The sequence below is a fragment of the Cavia porcellus genome, unplaced genomic scaffold (assembly GCF_034190915.1).
Source record: "Cavia porcellus strain 051 isolate PalLab524CR breed Dunkin Hartley unplaced genomic scaffold, mCavPor4.1 scaffold_22, whole genome shotgun sequence".
Lineage (NCBI taxonomy): Eukaryota > Metazoa > Chordata > Mammalia > Rodentia > Caviidae > Cavia > Cavia porcellus.
In genome coordinates, this window is record NW_026947505.1 from 31,158,149 (window position 1) to 31,180,117 (window position 21,969).

General features: G+C 36.2%; 1 protein-coding gene across 1 annotated transcript in view; it reads left to right on the plus strand.

The window, feature by feature from the left end:
- Pex7 (peroxisomal biogenesis factor 7) overlaps positions 1–21,634 on the plus strand; it is a 77,418-nt gene extending 55,784 nt beyond the window's left edge. The window contains exons 9-10 of the mRNA XM_003468453.5: positions 3,266–3,365; positions 20,440–21,634. Of these exons, the coding sequence (XP_003468501.1) occupies positions 3,266–3,365; positions 20,440–20,511 (172 nt within the window). The 3' untranslated portion in view covers positions 20,512–21,634. The remainder of the gene's footprint in view (positions 1–3,265; positions 3,366–20,439) is intronic.
- Positions 21,635–21,969: the final 335 nt, after the last annotated feature.

Below are 21,969 nucleotides of genomic sequence, written 5' to 3' on the forward strand. Positions count from 1 at the left end.
GCGAAAGTAACTCAACCAAGACATTGTATTACGATCTGTAATTTCAATGAAAAATGTTCCTACACTTCTGTCATATTTTTAATCATGGGAAGACTGTCCAGTATGTTTACTTCCCATGAGAGAGCTTAAATAGTCTGATTTCATCAACAAAGAGACAAAAAGGCACCAAGCAGTACATACACTGGGCCCAAACAAACATTTCACTTAAAAATAATATGCCTTATTTGCCTACTTAATGATATATGCCGTCTGACTGCTTCCATTAAAAGGAGCTCATTTTACTTGAGTGATGGAGGCCCTCAGATATATATCCTTGAAGGGATCCTGGAGTCCAGGAGAAAGTGCGAGGAGAGATTTCCATCACTGCCTTTATTGCAAATGTGAGCAAACCTGCAGCGACACCCACTCCCCTACCCTCTCCCTTTCTTAGTGGGAAGGGACTTGAGACAAGAAGATGCATCTGGAATTATACATATCAAACTGTTAATAATGGGCGCAATTAAGGAATGAGAATGAGGAAGGAAATTATTTCTTTTGTTATTAAAAAGTCATTTTTGACTAAAAATAAATTATGTTGTATCAATATATCTCCTAGCTTTTGGTTTTCTCAACCTGTTTTACCTTGTGTAATCTGCTTTCCTTTTTTTCTTTTGGTCTGGGACTGGGAATTGAAACTGGGTCTCTCTACCACTCAGCTACGTCCTCAGCCTTTTTTAATTTTTATTTTGAGACAGTCTCACTGTGTTGCCCAGGCTGGTCTCAGACTTGTGATCTTCCTGCCTCAGCCTCCGGAGTAGCTATGATTGAACTTTACCTTGTGTATAATGACTTTTGATAATATTTTAAGGATATTTTAAGGATAGTGGTAAGACAGCCAGTAGTGGCTTTTTGCTAGTCATTAAGCTAATCACTCACCACCAAACAGTCTCTTTAAAACTTTAGCATGTATTTTGTTGATGATTTTTTTTTTTCTTGACAGAATGTGGATAAATACTCAACAGTTCCTCACAGGTTAAGATGTGATGATGACTCTGAGATGTAGAACTCTGTGAGGCCTTGATGGCACATTTAGCTATGTATAAAGCAAATCCAAAGTATTGTGCTGAGTATCTCAGCCTTCATCACACTGTAGGATTGAGGTTGGATGGCTTCTCCTTTCTGTCCTTGTTAGGCACCTGAATTTTCTGGGGACTTTGTTGTCTTGTTCTCAGTAGGGCTTTTCCTTTCCTGGCTTGAATCAATAATAACAGAAAAGGCATTCTATGACCCTGTTGCTGTTTGTTATCCCTAAAAACTTCTACTGAAAGAAACCAATTCCTTTTTTAGGGTAGTGGCATTGAACTCATGAGCTTGTGCTTGCCCGTCTGGCGCTTATGCTGCTGAGCTAAATTCCCAGCCCCAAGAAACCAATTCTTATGGTTTGCCTAAAGATTTACTTTTCCTGAAATATATGCAAGTCCCAAATGAAGTCAGAAAACTAAATGAATACATAAAACTGGCCTTCTCATTGGATGATCCCACTAAACTGCCCTTTGAGATGATGCCATTAACTGACAAGTGACAGCAGGTGATACAATATCTCTTATTTACTCAGAAGTGTTCAGACATTCTTCATTACACAAGCATAGGGTTTCTTGTCTATAAACCCCTGTGAAAATTGCCTTCTGAATGTTCAGGAGGAATGTGGTTAGAGATGACTGAGTTTGAAGCCTGATGGTGTATTTTTTTCCCTTGGCTGTTAAAAAGCATCTTGAGTTTCTCTCCTGTCAAGCATGCATGACTTCATGTTATATGTTTCCCAAATCACCAAAGGTTCCAACTTGCTTTTTCTATCTTTAATTTTCATTTATTCCATTTTTTGCCGTATTAACCATGTATTTTAAAAACCAGTATGCATGTTTTGGAACATAGTGGATATATGCAAAATGATTTGATTATTGTTTCAAATAATACAAATCAGTATATAACCAGGTTTTATGAATGAAATTATATAATTATGTTTACTTTTGCTTAAACATCATCATGGTCTAGAAAATTTGATTTTAATGCAGTTCACTGTCTAGACCTAAAGAATGAATATGCAAAAACATTAAGAGACCACCATTAGTATTTCTGAGTCCTTCATTTGTTTGAATAAGCAACTTCTCAAAAGTAAAATTATTCTCCTTGAATATTTTATAGATTTCAGTAAACTGATAGTCACCGAACTATTTATACAGTTACTTTCTGATACCTACATAGTGGCTTATCCATAGCAACAATTCTTTTCAAGACTTAATAGAGCCAATGCTGCATTTATTAGGGAAATAATATCACCAGGTTAAACAAACTGTGACTGTTGGTTCTGTGTATTTACCCTCTTTCAAAGAGCTCTGCCCAACCTTCAGTGTGTTTTGTGTTGTGTATCGTTGAGAAGCTGAATAAGAGTATGACTCTACGATTCTGAATGTATCAATTTTATAGTATATTTAGAGTCAAATAAAAAAAGATGATGAGCAAGTAAAGCTTTAGAAAACTAAAGTACTATTTTGTGTATTGAAAATTGGGCAGATTCTACTTTGAACACTAGAAATCAGAGCTGTATTATGGTAAATATCACTCCCAGTGTATAGAGGAGGAGTAGAACATATAATATTGGCTCAGGAAAACACATTCCTGGTTGTTTTAACTCTGGAAATTACTTCTGATGTGGTATCTATAAGAAAGGCTATGCCTCAGAATAAAAAATGGTAGTTTCAGAATTACACAGAGTTTAACAAGAGAACAGATTTATTTTAAAGAATTTTAATTGCTGTTGAGATGTAAATTAAACTTAAGATCTTTCATGTCTCTTGTTGAGAAATGAAGTAGAATTTAAAATCATAGAATGTTAGTTCATCTAATCCAATATTCTTGTTTTATAGACATGAATGTGTTTAGAAACTACTACAAAAGCTGTGTCTCTCATCTCAAATGTCCTTGTACAGTATAATTTTTCTTTCTAAACAGAAACTCGTTAAAATTCCACCCTATAATTTGTCTGAATGAGAATACAGTAACCTTTTACAAGAGTAGATTGATTAATAATTCTGTTTTGTTTTTTGATCTAATAGAATGGAGTACATGTTTTTCCTTATTAGATTTTTATGTAGATCAATAGTGGCTCTGCATTTATAAATTCGTTGAACTTGTTTTTAATAAAGTGTTTTCTATGACAAATACCTATTTTTTCATAATGTGTTTAGAAGTTTTAGCACTTAAATTATTTTTTTGTTTACCTTTACAGATTCTGGAACTTTGCAAAGTCTGACCCTCTTCTTGAAACAGTGGAACATCATACAGAGTTTACTTGCGGCTTAGATTTTAGTCTGCAGAGCCCCAGTCAGGTAATGGGTTCAACCTTGTGGTGTGTTTGTTTGTTTGTTTTTTTCCTTACCCATCCAGTTCAGAAATAGCTCCGCATGTGGGATGTGTTATTTTTGTGAATAAAATTGTTGCCTGTTGGTCTCACTAGGCACACTTGCTTAATTCATCTGACCTCCTTTGTTATGTGAGCTGTAGTACTTGAGCAGTGCAATACTGGGGAAAATAGATATCCAGAAAACACCTCTTGATAGATTGACCTCTTTTGAAAGGAAAAGGAACCTTCCTAAGAAGTGCTGTTGTCTGACATGTTGGTGGCTCTGAGAGTGTCTCTCCCAGTAGGTAGAGTAAAAAGAGAAAGGTGGGATGGGGAGATGTATCCCCAGGGCTTGGTGGGACTCAGGAACATGTGGTCCTGCACTCAGCACTAAACAGCTGAGAACACAGGCAGGTCATTTCCCTCTGGACTGTCGCCTTCCTCTCCATACTGTATGTCCAGTGGGAAGCTTCAGATGGAGACTGAAGTAGGAGAGAATTGAATATCTGTTTTAATGAATCAACTTTTTAACACTCTAATCTTCAGGTTTTTTAAAACAGCTATTTTACTTTCAGAAATGGTAAATTTAAGTCAGAAACACTATATAATATTATTGACTGATAAAGCACTGATAAAATAATTATTATATCTATAACTATAACTATTCTATAATTAGTATTCTATCCTAGTTTTAAAAAATTGTCATGTTCCCATTGACACATGGCAATATCGAGGAAAGAATCCTGTGTAAATGTACATTAAGTATTCATTTGCATGTGTTTTCATTATCTCTGCTCTGTGAGACCCAGACAAGGATGTGTGATATCCAAGGCTGCTCCATTTCCTTTGTTTTCCAAATTTGGAAAATGCCAAGAATTATCTAAATCCTCCGTAGACTCACCTTATTACAAGGAACCTTTCAAACAGAGAATTTAATGACACCTATCCTTGAGGAATAAAAAAGTTTTTATTGTGAGACCATACATTTTGTTTCTAGCCTGGCAATTGCTGTCTATCTCTTCCAGTTAGATAACCAAATTCTATTTGTACTCAGGAAGTAGTTGGTGTTGAGGGCAGCCAGGGGCAGAGAAGCAGGAGTGTTTGAGTTGTAAATAACCAGCAGGTCCAGGGGCACAATGTGTAGTTCAGATGTCCCAGAAATCCCCTGATTTTATTCATAATGAACACAGTTTTAGTACTGGGAAGTCTTGGATTGAGTACTTCCTCTCATTGATTTATTCTTTTAACAAAATGTTTTCATATGCCAGACCTTGTGGTAGGTTGCAGGGGAATTCAGGGTGTAATAAAAATAAGCATGGCCCCTAACTTTATGAAGCACTTAATAATCCAAGTTACAGCAGATCATCAGATCATGAATGTGAATGGATGACTGTGACAGCTTCTGTGAAAGAGAAACTCATTGTGCCTCAAGTGTTTATGTTCAGAATTGGGATTTGACCTAGTTAAGGGATTCACAGGAAATGAGGCCCACGTAAATGAGCAGGTGACATCAGTACGAAGCAACAGAGGAACATGATAAACAGGCCTGTGATGGGCAGAGCAGGGCTGTTATGGCACTAGAGAATGGGAGAATGTTTGTCCTCTTGATTTATAGTATTCAACAGTAGAATTTTAAAAATATGTATTGATTGGCTTGTCATATTTTGAAAAATTGAGTGTTGAGATTATTAAATTTTATGTTTTTCTTACATTAATGTGCTTGAGCTGTCATGAGAAAATAGTGAATCTGTGTTTGCTTAAACAATAGAAAATCATCTTCAGAGTTCTGGTAGCTAGAAGCCCTGGATCAAGATCCGACAGGAAGTTTTCAGTGTAGGCAGTCTTCCTGGCATATAGATGTAGCTTTTGTTGTTATGTGTTGGATGTGAAAAGCGGGAAGAAGAAAGAACTCTGCTACTTCTCCCCATAAGGACAGGGATCCCTGTGAGATCCGGGCTCCACCTTTATGACCTTATTTGACCTTAACTACTTCCATCTCCAAATACAGTCACATCGGGGATTATGGTTGCACCTTGTGAATTTTGGTGAGGGCGCACAATTCAGCTCATAGCTCAGGGTTACTCAGGGTTAGTTAGTTCTTTTAAGTTTTGCTGTGTGTTATATAGGGCATATTATTAATTATTACTTAATGTATTTTAATGCCCTACAAGTATTCTTACTTTCTCTTAATGTTCCTATGACATTCGCTAATTGACTCATTATTCTGTCATATTTATTGACCAGATATTTGTCAGGTGCTCTGTAATAGGTATTGATCTAGGTAGTGAGAAAATGTAGTGATCAAAACAGACTAGATTTTGACTCTTATGGAACTTACATACCATGGGGGAAATCTAATTATCAAGTAAACAAATAAGATGATTACTTGTAGCAATAAGTGCTGTTCAGAATTGGGGTGATTTGACAGAGACTGTTGGAGAAGGGGTACTTCTGCCTAAAAAGTTTATCAAACACCAACTGAAAAAAAATGAAGTTTGAGCTGAAATTGAAGAAAATGAAGCTGGCCATCAAAGTATCTAAGGAAAGAATATTTGTCACAGAGGTAATGGCAAATGCCAGGTCCTTGAGATGGTAATCAGTTTGGTATAATTAAGGGACAGTAAGAAGGCCAGTGTGGCTGGAGCCTGGAAAATGAGAGGGAGAGTGATAGGAAGTACAGAGACCAAATTGGGTAGGGCCTTGTAGACCATACAGTGATTTCCCCTATAATTGCATTACAAAGCCATTGGAGGTTTAAAGCAGAAAAATGATAGAATCTGATTTGTGATTAAACAGTAATTCCAGTGGCTGTGGAAGAGTAGACTATGTATAAGAGTGAACGCTAGGAGGCCGGCTGGGAGACTCTTGAATCATATAGGCAGTGGTGAGTTAAAGTCAAGTTCTAAAGGTGGAGAGATGGAAAGATTACGAATGTATTATATTGAGCTGTATTAATTTGCTGGAACTTTGGTATGGCTCACCCTAACATTTTGAAAATAACAACAGTAGAATTTACTGATGGTTTGGGAACAGGCTATAAAAGAAACAGAAGAATCAAGTTTTACTTCTAAGATTAGGAGATGTGCTGGGCAGTGGTTTAATTTAGTGAGCTAAGAGGGGAGTTTGGGGACGGAACAATTAACAGCTGTGTTTAAGATCTGTCCCGTTAGATGTTCAGATGGGTCTATTGGCAGTTAGAAATAGGTTTGTCCACTTTAAGGGACAATTTATTTGCAAAAGTAAAATGTGTCACAGCAATAGAACAGGGGAAATGAAGGAGAGACTGGAAGTGTACCATTGTAAAGTTCTTATTCCAAACTGATAGAATGTTATTTGAGGGTAGATTATGATAAATTCAAAATGTATATTGTAAACTTTCTGGTAATCACTGAGAAGTTTTTAGCAAAAGGTAAACTAACAAGCCAGTATAACTAACAAGCTGCTTATTGAGTAAAGCAGAATTATAAAAATGATCAATTACCTCAACATAATAGAGGCCATGTATGAAAAACCAACAGCCAGCATTACACTCATTGAAAAAAGACTGAAAGGAGCCAGGTGTGGTGCCACATACCTATAATCCCATCATTGGGAGGCTGAGGCAGGAGGATCACTATGAGGTCAAGACCAGCCTGAACTACATAGTTAAGCCCTAACTCCAAAAACAAACAGAAAAGGTCTGAAAACTTTTCCTCTAAAATGAGGAATGAAACAAGAACATCCCACTTGCATTCAACATATCATTAGCAGTCCTAATCAGAGGAATTAGGTAAGAAAAAAATTAAAGACATCTAAATTGAAAGGGGAAAAGTAAAATATCTCTAGATGACATGATTTTTGGTGTAGAAAACCTTTAAATTCAAGAGTATTGAGAATTATGTTAAACATAAATAATGTAAATACTCCCAATTAAAAGATAAAAACCAGTAAATGACTTTGGACCTATTAGATTTCATATTTGAAGAAGACATTTTATAACTCCAAGCTCTAGGATTCAGTTACCTCTTGTATATTTTTAATTTTGTGCTTGCAATATTTTGATTTCTGGAAATTTATCTTAGTTTCTCTTTCTCTTCTTTTTAATCTCAATTTTATTGATATTCTCTTGTTGACTTTAAACTTTTCTTTCAAACTAAGATGATGATCCCAATCAATGTTTGGTTTTTCACAGAAATATCTAACAATGCATTCTATCACAAACGTTCAAACTATTTATATTTTCATAAATTATGTTTTATTAACAAATAAAGTATTGAACTTTCTAGGGGAGAGAGGAATCAAGTTTTTAGTATAGATCGGTGTTTTTCAGTCACTTGTCTTTCGTTTCTCTATTACTGGCTAGGTGGTTGAGATGGCCTCTTTCAGGTGTGTGATGCCCCTTGTCCTTTGGGCCTGTGTGTGTGTGTGTGTGTGTGCAGAGGGAGCAGCCCAGACTTCAGTTAGCAATTGTGCACTCCCAAGACAGTGAGAGCAAAAGCTGCAAAGTGTCTTGAGGCCTAGACCTAGAAGTCATGCACCATTCCTTTTCTTACAAAGTAACTTGGGAGTCTAGTCAGGATCCAAAGAGTGTGGGATGTGGGCACCAGCTCTTGATGAGAGGAGCTGTGAAAAACTCATTTAACGTCTTCCACACTGATCTTCATTGGTAGAGTGTGGTATAAGTAATTTTTGACATATTGTATATGAATACAGTACAGATAACCTTTATTCTCACAACATGTGGTCAGTTTGACTGTATACAAGTTACTTTAATTTCATCTTTTGTTCTTATATTATTCTCTTAGAAAATGCCTTTCACCACTTTAGTATCTTTCCATCTGCTTAAGCCTATTGTCTCTTGATGTTAGCAGCTGCAGGACCTTCCTGACACTACCTTACAATAGTCAATCTTAATATATTCTGTGTCTTTAAAGAGATTTATCTGAGTCCTTCTATTTATAATGCTTTTTCTTTTTAGCTTCTCCCTTCTTAGAGATCTAGGGAAAAAAACAGGTCTAAAGGCATTCTTACACAGTCTTTCTTCTTGACAGAATGTAAGATCATGTCTTTAAAGGTTTAAAACTTGACTAATAAGTGTCTGGGGGTCATTCTTACAGGATAATTGCTGAGAGATACTCCACGCCCCCTCTTGTTAACCAGGCCAGTTCTTTTACTTGAGAAAATTTTTCTTTGATTTCTTTTCTCTTTGATCATGATTTGTACAATCTTAGCATTTTCTCTTTTCTCTGTTATCCTTATTATTTCTAAATTGAATAACCTTTTTATGTTTTTATTTTTGTGGTACTAGACCTGCAATATACCCATTACATAATTGGAAGTTCTGTATTAATTTGTCTTTAGAACTCCGGACTGTGTGCATGTCAGGCTTGCTCCTTTGAATGCTCAGTAATATTTAGTGTAGCATTTATAAGTTAGGCGCAGGTTCACATATCTTTGTGCAGAGTCTGACAAAAAATGTATACACAAGTCAGGAAAAGAAAAACTTATATAAATATTTTAATACCAACTTTATTGAGACACTACTATATTACCAGTTACCTTTGGCCTCTATAATTACAAGAGATGCTCAGAGTGGTGGGCCATTAGCTTCCAGACATTTGTTAATATGGTGAACTACTGCTTGGGTGACCTTGGTCTTTGAGATTGTTGCACATGCATTTTCATTTTCTTCTCTAAAGGTCAGCAGTATGGTATATAACTGTGATACAGAACATCCTCTAGGGTTTCCCATACAAGGGTTACATCATCTGTTGAAAAAGTAGCATATCTTTTGTTGAAGTATCTTATCTTTTGTTGAAGTATGTATATGTTGTTTTTTTTTTTTTTTTTTTGGCAGACTCTATATATTCCTTTTGGGATATAGTTAGTTCTCTCTTCTATATATTTAATGAAATCAAATGTTTTTCTCACAATGAAATTTGGGAAATTATGTTTAGCAAAAAGGAAAAAGATTATTGATGGTTCTGCACCACAGAAAAAACTTTTATACTATATTAATGTTTCTTTTCAGTTCTTTAAAAAAACTTTAATGTAATATAACAACCATATTGAAATACATCTCTGTTTCAAGTGTACAGCTCAATAAGTTATGCATCTATCTAGGTTAAGACACACCATTGCCAGCATTCCAGAAACTTCTCCCAAACCTTACTCTTTGCCTCCTTTTCAATGATAACCACTCTCTTCTAGTCTTTTTCTTTATGAATGCATATTTTTCAAAGTTGTGGTTATATTACATACCCTGTATCATTTTGGGACTCTCTAAATACTTGGTAAGCATAATATTTAAGAATGAGTATTCTAGGGCTGGGGCTGTAGCTCTTGATAGAGCACTTATCCAGCTTGTGCCAGGTGCTGGATTCAGGTACTAGCACTGAAAGAAAAAAATTAAAAGAATGAATATTCTAACCTACCCATGCTAGGAACATGAAGCTATTACAGATTTTTCCTGAAAATAAGGTCAAAGAAATTTTGTATATTTCCATTTTGTTTCTCAAAATAGCTTGACTTGGTTCTGATGTAAATTAGTTCTTTAGGTGTATTTTTGTTTTGTTTTGTTTTTATAGCTCCTGGAGTTTGAGAGAGTAGCTTTTTTTTTTTTTTTTTTTTTTTTTTTTGTCTTTTTCTTTTTTATCGGTACCAGGGATCAAACTCACGACCGCCTGCTTGCAAGGCAGGTGCTTATGCCGCTGAGCTAAATCCCCAGCAGATGTATTTTTGAAAGTGTCTTTGTTAAATTCTTATTAAAAATATTAGGTATCATTTAAAAATTCAGCTCATGTTTTAGTTCAAATCTATTTCCATAGTCTTTAGTACCAAGTTTAAAGATTGACAGTGAACAAAAGTATTTTAAAATTTTCAATGTAAGTCTGAAAAATAAGCCTGAACTTTAGAGAGGGGCTAGCAATATCAGTAGTGAGGACCTCTGTGTCCTGTCCACTTTTTATCTAAGGTGACATTTTCTGTCACAGACTAGCTCTAGAGTTTTCAGAACATGTACCAGAAGCATTTATTGTCCTCAGGCACTGGTCTCCACCGTTTCTTCTTTGATGCTTGCATAATTGTGTAATTTTTTAGCTTCAACTTATATAACCAGCCCTGTTGTTCAACCCCAGCCCAACTCACCCCAGTGAGTAGGATCCTGGAGTGCCCTGGGAGGGGTGGTGTTGGCCTGTCTGTGCCCGCTGCATTCCTAGGCAGCCCTTGCCAGGATGCTTCCCTGAACTGGTGACATCCAAGCCCCGCTACCACCACTTCCTTATTTCTTTTCCTTTCTCAGCTGTAAAGCATTGTTTCTAAAAACCAAGTAAGTACGCTAACTTGGCACACTACAAATTACTTTGTAAAAAGAACTTCACTTGGGCTCTTGGTCCTGCTCAGCCTACCTTTGCAGTCTTTTTGTTTTCTTTTAGCACATGCTTCACATATCTATTCTAGTATCTTTTCAGGCGTAGGATCTAGACATGTGACTTGATGTCCCACTTGACTATAACAACAAAGTCCCCAAGAATAAGCATCTTCTTGCAGCACTATCACCTCTAAATATTTATGTTCTTTATTTTTTCCCCCTTGTTTCCAGTGGGTTCCTAATTATCTCACTGGTTCTCTCATCCAGGTCTTCATTTTCTCAACTACTTAGTTTTTAATCTGCAGTTATTTTTCTCTTTTTGAAGCTTTTGGGGCTTACTGCCATTTGACTTGCTAATTGGCTAACAGTTAGCTATATTTCTCTTCTGTTATTAAACATCTAGAATTAGTAGATTTATTTGTTGTCTTTGGTTTCTCAAAATTTATTCCTTTAACTCTGTCTTCTTTGCAACAGTTAAGCTCAAAAAACATCCCCATTGAACTCCTGAAAACTAAATAACTTTTTCTCAGACTTCATTCCTACATGGCAATATTTTGACATTAAAAAGCCTTCCACCCCTATGATTTTAATGCTACTTCACTAATCTTTTCTTTTTACATCTTTACTAAATGTCTTTGTCTCGTTTGCCAATTTCTCTACCATCCTTCTAAAAGTAGATATTCTCCAATATTCAGTCTTAGTCATCTTACTTTTGTGTAACTTCCCTTTGAAGCTGCCACTGAATTTTATGCTAGTGATGTGACCCATTATCTGGTCACCTTTACTGTGTGATGTGAGTGGGTGTGTTCTTTTCCTCCATATTCCTAACTTGGTGTGAAACTGGCTGCTTGATGAACCTGGACTAGAAAATTAAAAACAGCATAATTTTCTTGTCTCTCTGGGCTCTCAACTGGGCATCATATTCATGATTCTTCTTTACCAGTATCTCCTGTCTGCACCATGCCTTTCTAACTGCCCTGCTTTCTTTATGCTTTCTTTGTACCTCTTAAAACTGGTTTCTAAGCTCTTTCTTTTTATTCCACCAGTTCTCAACACTGCCTTCAGGAAGAGGTTTCTGTAATGCAAATTTGATTTTGTTGGTCCTTGACCCAAAATATGTCAGTGGTGTCATCAAAGGCAGGGGTGAGATGAGAATTGTTGCCACCACCACTTACCAGCACTTCTTGTATTGTCAACATGGATAGTCCATGTAAATCTATTTTAAATCCATTAAAAATGTGAGTTCAATAAGGTTAGGAAAAATAAATATGCAAAAATAATACCTTATACTACTAGCAATCATTAGAAAAATGAGTACAAGTTCTTTTACATGGCAACAGTAACTCCGTGTGTGTTTGTGTGTGTGTGTGTGTGTGTGTGTGTGTGTGTGTGTGTGTGTTTGTGTGTCTATAGGATTCATGGAGGAATAAAAAAGAAAAGCTGGGTGAGACTCTAGATGAAAATTGTGTAACTTAGATACGAGATCTTTTTAAAAAGACGAATAGACTGGGAATAAAGCTCAGCAGCAGAGCACTTTCTTACCATAGGCAGGAGGATCCTGTGCTCCAAACACAGTACAACACAACACACACACACACACACACACACACACACACACACACACACACACACACACGGAAAACCCACAAAATACAATGTCTGGAATAAATGGCCAGACATGTCATGTTCCTGTGGTAGAATAATGTTTTCTTCTTGTTGCAATATTTTAAGGGCTTTGTCATCTAATGTAGATAGTCTTGTATTTGCCTCCTAACAGGTCTTTCTCTTTCTCAACTTCATGGTCAGCCATTCCTGTGATGCTTTTAAACCACTCTGACCACACCTCCCATACTACATGTCAGAAAGTGTCACGTCATAGTATGTGGGTTATAGTCTGTCTTTCATTCACAAGTCAGTGGTTAAATTGTCACTTTCATTATGTCATCTTTGCCTAGACACCTTCAAGGGTAGCATAAACTTCAATTAGAATCGCAACTTTCAATATTGCTTTCAAGATTCAGTATTATCTATGTTCTTTTTAATTTTAGTTCTCACCATCATGTGTAATTCTCTGTTGTAGACCGATTACATTTGACTATTTGTCATCTCTGTGGTATTGTGAGTTTCCCTTTCTCTCCTCCACCTCTGCCTCTACAAAGTATTTTTATGTTTAAGAATCCAAGGCCGATTTTCTTCCTTCTATCCTTTTCTCCATTCCTTCTTGCTTCAGTACATACTTTGAGTGTCAACTAAATATTCTGAGTGCTAAGAAATACACAGTAAATAGGCTGGTCCCATGGCAGTGGGTTATCAGAACTTATTAACATTAGTGTCACTAAAGTTGGTATACCATCTCCCCCCCCCCATTGCTAAATTTGACTGGCTTTAAAAAAAAAAAAAAAAGAAATACACAGTGAATTAAAGTATCTGATACATATGTGCTAAATATATTGAATAATTACAAAATTTTTTTCAATGTTTTACTTGATTCTCTTTAGTTTTGTGTAAGTCTAGGAAGATTAAAAAATAAATCATATTCTTTCCTGTAGTCACTTTCTGTTGTAACAACTCAGTAGGTAAGACATGTTTCTTTCATTAGCTAAAAATTAATATATTGTAATGTAATGAAGCTGTCTTTCAAAATTTAGAGTCAAAGCCCAGGGATTTAGCTTAGTGGCATAAGCGCCTGCCTGGCAAGTGCAAGGTTATGAGTTTAATTGCTAGTACCAAAAAAACAAAAAACAAAATTTAGAGTTGACATTAGTGATTTTTTTTCAGAAGGCATTCTTTCTATGTACATCTTTTTTTGCCTATTTCTCCTATTCTACCTAGGAGACCATATGTCATACAGATAATTACTGTAGATTGAACAAAATTTCCCAATGGCAAAAATAATTGTCCACAAAATTGAGAGAAAAAGAAGAATAATGATAAATAGGGAATGGAAAACATGTCAATAAAGTAAATCTCTTAATGGTTGGACTTCTTCATTATTTTTATAGCCATAGCAAATCATTTGAGATGAATTACTTACCAGTGGCATGTGTAAACATTTTACTCAAGTAAAGAGAATTGATAAAGTTGAAGAATTTAAATCTGTTTTCTAAATTTTCCATGTATTTTAAGTCTGGCATTTTAATTATAATGTTTCCTTCTCTAAACGCTGCATTTAAACTGGACAGGGTGAGACATCTGTAATTTCAACACTAAGGGGGCAGAGGCAGGAGTATCTCAAGTTTAAAGTCAGCCTAGTCTACATAGTGAAACCCTGTCTCCAAAAAAAGGCTACATTTTTAATCATTAGTATTGAAGATGTCCTCTAACATAACTTACTTGGTCTACCACCAAGTTCTAATTATATACTTCTTATTAAAAGCGTTTGTTTCATTAATAATTTTTGGCTATATAGCATCTGTATTTTGCAGATAGAAAACATTGAAATATTTAATGCAGTTGCTCTCAAGTATTCCATTTACAGTGATGTCGTGATGTATGTGCCATAGCTGTATTTAGAAATTACTAGGCATACTGGTAAATACTGGTAAATAACAAAATTCTATTTAGTTTTCAAGAATGTTGGAAGGAAATTGAAAGTTTAGTGCAATAACAAGTAATTTTTGTTTCTCATTAGTGAGCTTATTCCTAAGACTTAACATATCTTTTTTGCTGCTTAAAAGTTAAAATGAGATAATTAAAAATATATCTTATATGGAGACTAACCCATAAGGTTAGTTATTTTTACTTCCCTGGGAGATAGGAGCTTTTAAAAATGAATAATGAGGGGCTGGAGATTTAGCTCAGCGGCATAAGAACCTGCCTTGCAAGCAGGCGGTCCTGAATTCCATCCCTGGTACCGATAAAAAGAAATAAAATAAAATAAAAATGAATAATGAAGATTGATTTTCTGTTTGTATTTCACATTAAGTAAAGCAATGCAACATTTGGAAAAATCATTTTTTCCTAAAACGTTGATAATTTTAATTGAGTCCTGATGAGAAGGTTTGCATTTTGGTGTCAGTTTAAAGTAAATTCAGAAGAGCTCAGGAGTGAATGTATCACAGTGGCAGCTTCTGGATTAAAGAATATGTCTTCCATTTGAGTATCATTGGGCAAAAGCTTCTCCCCTTTGGCATCTACAGGTGTTCACACTGTGAGGGAAGGCTCAAAGAGAGATATGCTTTGCACCAGCTTTTAGAAAATTCCAGAATGCATTCAGAAAAAGCCTCCTATCAAAAGTTAAGCATTTCATTGAGGTGTTACAAAGCAATTTAGTGGCCTTGAATCTGGAACTTTCAGTTCTTCATTTAGTCTTATTATATGCCACTGCCTAGATCATCCCGCCTTTCTCATGGTTCTTCTGTCTTACAAACAACAGCAAATGGTCTTGGACTACAGCATCCTCGTTGGTTAAGCCTCCAATGAGGTAACACTGCCTACTGGAAGTGTCCATTGTCCTCAAATGTGGTTACAGTGGCCCCTTTGCTGTTTTTCCTAGGCTCCTTAATGCTGTCCTTCTACCTACCCTCCTAGATTACAGATAATTATGGATTTTCTCTACCTTCTTCCCAAAATGTATTGCACATAAAATGTTGCATTTGTGGACTTTCTGAAGCCCATCTGTGGATCTTGCTTTAGAGACCAAGGGTGGTTATTAGTACTAAATGATGCCACAGGTGCTGATCCCATTTTGAGAACCAGGGCTAAGAAGATGGGACCAGTCATCTGTCACCTCCAGGTGATTCTGGTGTACATTAAAATTTGAGAACTGGGGCTGGGGATATAGCTCAGCAGTACAGTAAGGTCCTGAGTTCAGTTCCCACTACCAAAATAAAAATAAATGTAAAAAAAGAAATTGAAAGATACTGCCTAATGGAAATACTTCTAGGAAACCAGTTTAGTAGAGTGCTTTTGACCTATTTGAGGAATAAAACTGTTTTTAAATAAACAAATGAAGAAAGACATTGTATCTTTTGTAAAGTCACTCTTTGGCATTGAATGTTTTCTCTTTTAGTCTAAGTACTAGGAAAAACTGTTAAAACTGGAAAATTGATCATGGTATCTGTTTTATGCTATCATTTGCCTTTAATTTCATGCCCAATTTTAGATATTATTCTCAGTGTCATTTCTAGCATAACTTTCTACCCCTTCTCTCCGATCCATAATATATCTTACATGAAATAGCTTATTAATTTACTGTATTATATCCTATATGAAACAAGAATTGTTATGTCCCATAGAAATAATAGTTAACATGTTGAGGCATATAAAGCTATATCCTTGTATGTGACCATGTTAAAGGATAATTTTTCAAAGTGGTGATTATGACTGTCAGAGCAGTATAATATGAGCATGCATCAACGGTTTTATTGAACTTATATATGTAATGCTTATATACAGCTCAGTCAAAGAAATCAAAGGTCAGACACATATAGGCATCTACTAAATGCTAAAATAAAGTTAGTAATAGGAGAAAAACTGGTGAAGATCCACAGGGCAATAAAATGTGAGGTTTGAATTCAGCTCTTGGCTGTCAGCAGTATTTCCAAAGCACAACATTCATTACCATCATTATGGATTAGAATAATTTATATTTTGAACAGTTTTCTATAATTTACAAAAATCATAAAATGGTCTAGTCAGGGAAAGTAAAAGATACAGGCCATAAAATCAGGTAACCCAGAACGGCTAATGATGGTAATAATTATCATTATTCCACTGAAACGACACCAAATAATATTTTGCTGGTCTTGATCTTTCAGTTTTTTCTCACAACAAATTAATGGTCAAAGAGGTAAGGCCTCATCCACGGGACTGAAACTGAGATCAAAGATTGTTTAATGGATGAAAAAGGAGATATTTTACTGCCTTTCTCATTTTGTTAATCCAAGTTTGTCCTTGAAGGAGTTGCCTGATCTGGATGCATTCTTGGAGGTTTGAGGAAACAGGGTGGGAGCTAGGAAAAGTTCCTCTTTGACCTGCAGGCTGAGTGGATCTCATCCTGAGAAGCACACTATTTATGCGCATGCCTTTGGCTAATACTTTTTATCTTAGTAAAGTCTTTTTAATGTTTATCTATCAGGTCTTATTTTTAACACAGTCTTTTTAAAATGTCTTTGAGGCAGACCATTGATAGGTACTGTGGGACATATAAGAGGGCCCTGTATTGACATGCAGGCCTAGAATTAAAGGGCATTAGTGCTGCTAGAGGCCTGTGGGTGCTGGTGGTAATTAATCAGATGCGACCCCCAGGGATCAGATGGTACGGTTTTGTTTCCCTAACCAGGAAGTCTTTACAGTGCCAGCCTGAAAAGAATCTGGAGTCTCATTTTTTAGTTTAGTAAAGTACATTTTTAAAAAATCATTTTGCTTATTTGAATTTGTAGAACTAGGTTAGAATTTAATTAACTAATGGAGAAATGCCATTATTTGCATTAATTTGAATCAATTTATCATTCTATGTATCAATATGGTTTTAGAGCTTTCATATATTATTAAGTATTGATTTATGAATGTTTGCTGACTCAGTGGCCTTGACATTTGTTAGTTATTATATGTCCTGAGTAAATAAGAAAATGGATTAAAGAGGGTTTAATAGGAATTTAGAAACATAATTTATAGATACTTTGTGTGAGAGGCCTGTCTTCTCTGATTCTTTTCTTCATACTTTACATTCTGAAACACTCAACACTTGAAAACACATGTGCGTAAATCAGGGGTAAATTAACATAATAGCACTGTGTCTCAGGGTTAGGCAAATAGTGATGGACAGTTTGCCTTTTACAAGAGACCATTTCTAATGGAGTCAGCAACGTGTGTAAGCGCTGATTCCAGCTCAGCCACTCCCATGGGAGTCCACAGTCTGTGAAAATCTCATGTCCCTTCTCTGAGAGTCTCTAGAGGGCTTTCCATACTTGGTCTAGGATGAGCCATTTTGTGAAGGCAAGAGCTGCAATTTATCTTCCTTCCAAACCTCAAATACACAACTTACATTTTCTGACATTTATTCAGATCTTTTTAGCTACTCTCTTAGTTATTTTTTTTTTTTTGTTATTGTTGCTAAGACAAAATACCTGACACCCAGAGTTGAAGGACAAAAGGTTTATTTAGCTTACAGTTTGTAGGTTTCAGTCAATAGGTGGCTGACTCTAAGACAGGGTGACCTGATGGAGGGGCATCACAGAGGAGAAATAGTTCTCAGTAAGCAGGTAAATGAGAGTACATTAGCCCTCTTTGTTCCTTTATGTTTTATGCAGGTATCCACACCAGGGTAGAGGTAGTACTCATTCCTTTAATCCTAGCCAAAACTATGCCAAACCAATCAGTGGACTGATTTAGTAATGAAATGTCCTTGATGCCAGCACCATATATTCTAGATCCAACTGTCTCTGTAAAGCACCTTCATGACTGTGTGAGGCTTTGGGGGGACACAAAGGCCCCCACAAAGACACATATCTTTAAGCAAAAGGCACTGAGTCCATCTTCAGTAGTTGTCAACGTCCTCACATTTTCAGCATTGCTGAAAACTCCAAGTCCAAGGTTTCCTTTGAGATTTAAGGCAAACTCTTACTCACAAGCCCTTAGACAAATGAAAAGAAAGTTAAACACTTCCAATATTCAATGGCACAAAATAAACATTACCATTCCAAAAGATACAAATGGAGGATACAACAAAATGGACCCAAAACAAGTTCACACTCCAAAAAGGCAAATATTAAGTCCCATAAGTTCCATGTCTAGCATCTGAGGTAATCTGTGGCAACACATGAACTCTAAAGGGCCTGGGTAACTCACAGCACTTCCAGTGGTTGTAGCTTCAATGGCTTCTCTCTTGGGCTGGCTTTGCTCCCTCCTTGCAGCAATCCTCACATGACCCACATTCCTGGCTTCTCCAAACTCCTCAGGTTTCCACTGCACCTTCAGCTTCATACTCACAGTTTCACACACTGCCCTTTCAGGGGCAACCTGCCTCACATTCCAGATCTTCTTCTGAAATGGGTGGAAGCCTTCCTCACCCTATAACTCCTGCATTCTACATCCACCTAAAACCAGAAACACATGATGACACCAGTTGAAGCAGTAGCCAGGCTTCCTTTTCTCTCAGTTTTTCAGGTCAAGTGCCAATGAACCAAATCCCAAGCAACAACCACCAACATTCTGAAAAATGGTGCTCTGGGATTCTTTTGTTGAAGCAGTCTTTCTCATTTGCAACTCTGAGGGTGCAAAGGATAGAGTTCTGATGGTACTTGTGATATTATCAGGCCATCTTTCCTGTTGTTTTCTTCTGAAATACTTGGCTTTTTCTTGCTAGTCTTTTCAGTGACCAGTTTCTCCTTTCTTCCATCTTTGCAGACCACAACTTTACTGAAGCTTTTTTTCTGGCCAGACGCAAAATATTTAAATCATTATGCTGGGCTTTTTGCTGTTGATACTCAACATAAATCTAAAAAGCCCTCCGCTGTATTCATGCCACCACTTCAATATTAGACTGTGTTGAAATTTTTCTGCAAGATTAATTAAGCCACCATTCTTAATCACTACCTTGGGCAGAGTCTCTGGACATGAGTAAAATGCAAACAAACTTTCTGCCACACCATAACACACATGTTTTGGAGTGCAATATCCGATCTCCCAGCAGAAACCTCCTGAGACTGGGCTTTATCAGCATCATTTCTGTCAGCATTCTAGTCTGAACACTTCCCAGAATCTCCTGTCAAGTACAGCCTAACACTTTTCAGGGCTGCTTTTTCAGTGGCATCTCTGAACCTTTCCAAAATCTTCCTTCAAGCCAGTCCCAAAGGCTCCTGAACCACATGGTGAGAGATAGTCACAGCAATAACCCTACCTGTGGTGCCAGTTCCATTTTAGTTGTTTTATTCATTGCTGAGACAAAATACTTAACACCCAGAATTGAAAGAGGAAAGATTTATTTGTTTCATAGTTTTTTTTAATTGGTACCAGGAATCGAACTCACGACCGCACCCTTGCAAGGCAGGTGCTTATACCGCTGAGCTAAATCCCCAGCCCCATTGTTTCACAGTTTGTATAGGTTTCAGTCCATAAATTGGCTGGCTCCAAGACAGGGTAGCATGGCAGAAAGGCATTGCAGAGAAGAAATACTGCTTAGCGTGCAGGCAGATATGAGCACATAGCCCTCTTTTGTCTTTTACATTTTATACAAGTCCCCCACCTTAGGACAAGTATAGTACTCATCCCCTAAATCCTAGACAGAACTATGCCAAACCAATCAAACACCTTGATGCCAACATCATACACTCTAGATCCAGCTACCTCTGAAAAGCTCCGCCCCTTGGCTGCACAAGATTTTGAGAGGATACCTAAACATAAGCCATAACACATACTGTACTCAAGATGCTATATTTCTCTCTCCCTACTTTTCTACCACAACAATTTTAAATTATCCATGAATAAAAAGTCTTAGTTTACAGTCTAGGGGTGCATCTTTTCATCATCTAGCTCAAGAGATGGGGAATTACATTCCATTGGGGAGGAAATCCTTGTAGGCCACTTTAATTCATTGGACACAATCCCCAAAGTGTATCTTGAAAGAGAAAATGGGCCATTTTTCCAAAAGTTACTCCTGGTTTTTCCCACATAAAATGGTGATGTACATGGAAAATAACTGTTTTTTTTCTGCCAGCTTTGAATTTTTTGTGCACCTAAATGTGTTTCTTATTTTGTTTTGGCTTTGCAGGTGGCTGACTGTTCTTGGGATGAAACAATAAAGATATATGACCCTGCTTGTCTTACTGTTATTCCTGCTTGATACATACTGCTACGGTCAGAAACAAGGATGTTGGCTGAAGAATTACTTGCCAGCAAATAAAGTACCTATCAAAAACATAGACATTATGCTTTTATATGCCAGTCAGATTTCGAATTCTTCAGATTCACCTTGGAATCAGTTTTGAGGCAGCTAATAATAAAGACTTTGGGTCATTCTGAAAGCCTGGTATATAAGCCATATATTTTAAAATCCTAAGACATAATTGGTATTTTGTTGTATTACCTATTAAAATGTAATCTCTGTATTATAACATGGATTAAAATAGGAGAGATCAGTAGACTATGGGGAGTCATGTTTCATCCTTGTCTTTTTTTATGTAAAATGTAGCTACTACTTTTGATGAAAATCAAAATAAACTACATCTTGAACATATATTATTTTGTGACATCCCTAATAAGATTGCATTTTAAATATATATGAATATAGTATTATGGGTGATGTGGATGTAGCTGTGGTTTACATTTGGGCCCTAAGATAGATTTGCTTTATTCAGAAGCTATTTTTTGAACATCTACTATGTGCCCAACATATAGCTGAATGAAATTCTCTCCAGAACTGCTACTATGCTCTAAGAACATAGAAGCTGTGAAGTAAGAGCTTCCTGCTATTTTTTAACATTTATTCAACTCTTTTAGATATTTACACCTGACTATCTCTCCTTTCCCATTTATCTACTATCAAACCCTTTTTAATCTGTCCACCAAGCAAAAAGTCAGAAATCCTATTGAGGCTTTTAAGAACATCCTTGAAATGATCCCTAAATAATGCTATAAACCCTTCTTGCTACCTCCCTCAATCTCTTTGAAAAAGTTGTAGGTACTAAAACTGGGGGGAAAGTAGTTTAAAAGGACATTGTTAAAACAAATTACTGGGCCTGAGAAATATAGTTCAGCAGTATAAATTCCTGCCTGGCAAGCAAGAATTCATGAGTTCAATCCCTGGAACTGGGGGAAAACAAAAGACAAATTACTTTCTGTAATGTTTTATACAATATTAAAGTGTATTATAAATAACAGATTCTAATTCTTGTTTTAAGAATTTTTAACAAAATGTATTTTAAGTGATCAAAGCAAAAAAATAAAAACCTATTGCTATTGTCTTATTTATGTATTTGTTTATTTGTTCCATAAAAGATTAAGACAACCTAAAATATCAAAACAAGGCAGCAGAAGTTATATGGATCTTGAAAAATTATCTAACCCAAATCATATTTACAATAAACTTCCTTTCCCTTTAGAATATAAGAAGTTATACTAATAAAACAATTTACTATATATCTTTTGAAACAAAATTATTGATTTAAAAACTAACATCTCCTTTGAGTCATTTCCTCCTCTTTTAGGGAGTTAGGTGTTTAGATCCCTAACTTCATAATCCGTAACTCAGGTTTGGGGAACCTGTTAGGATGAAAGAGTGTGACTGGACACTTACTTCCTC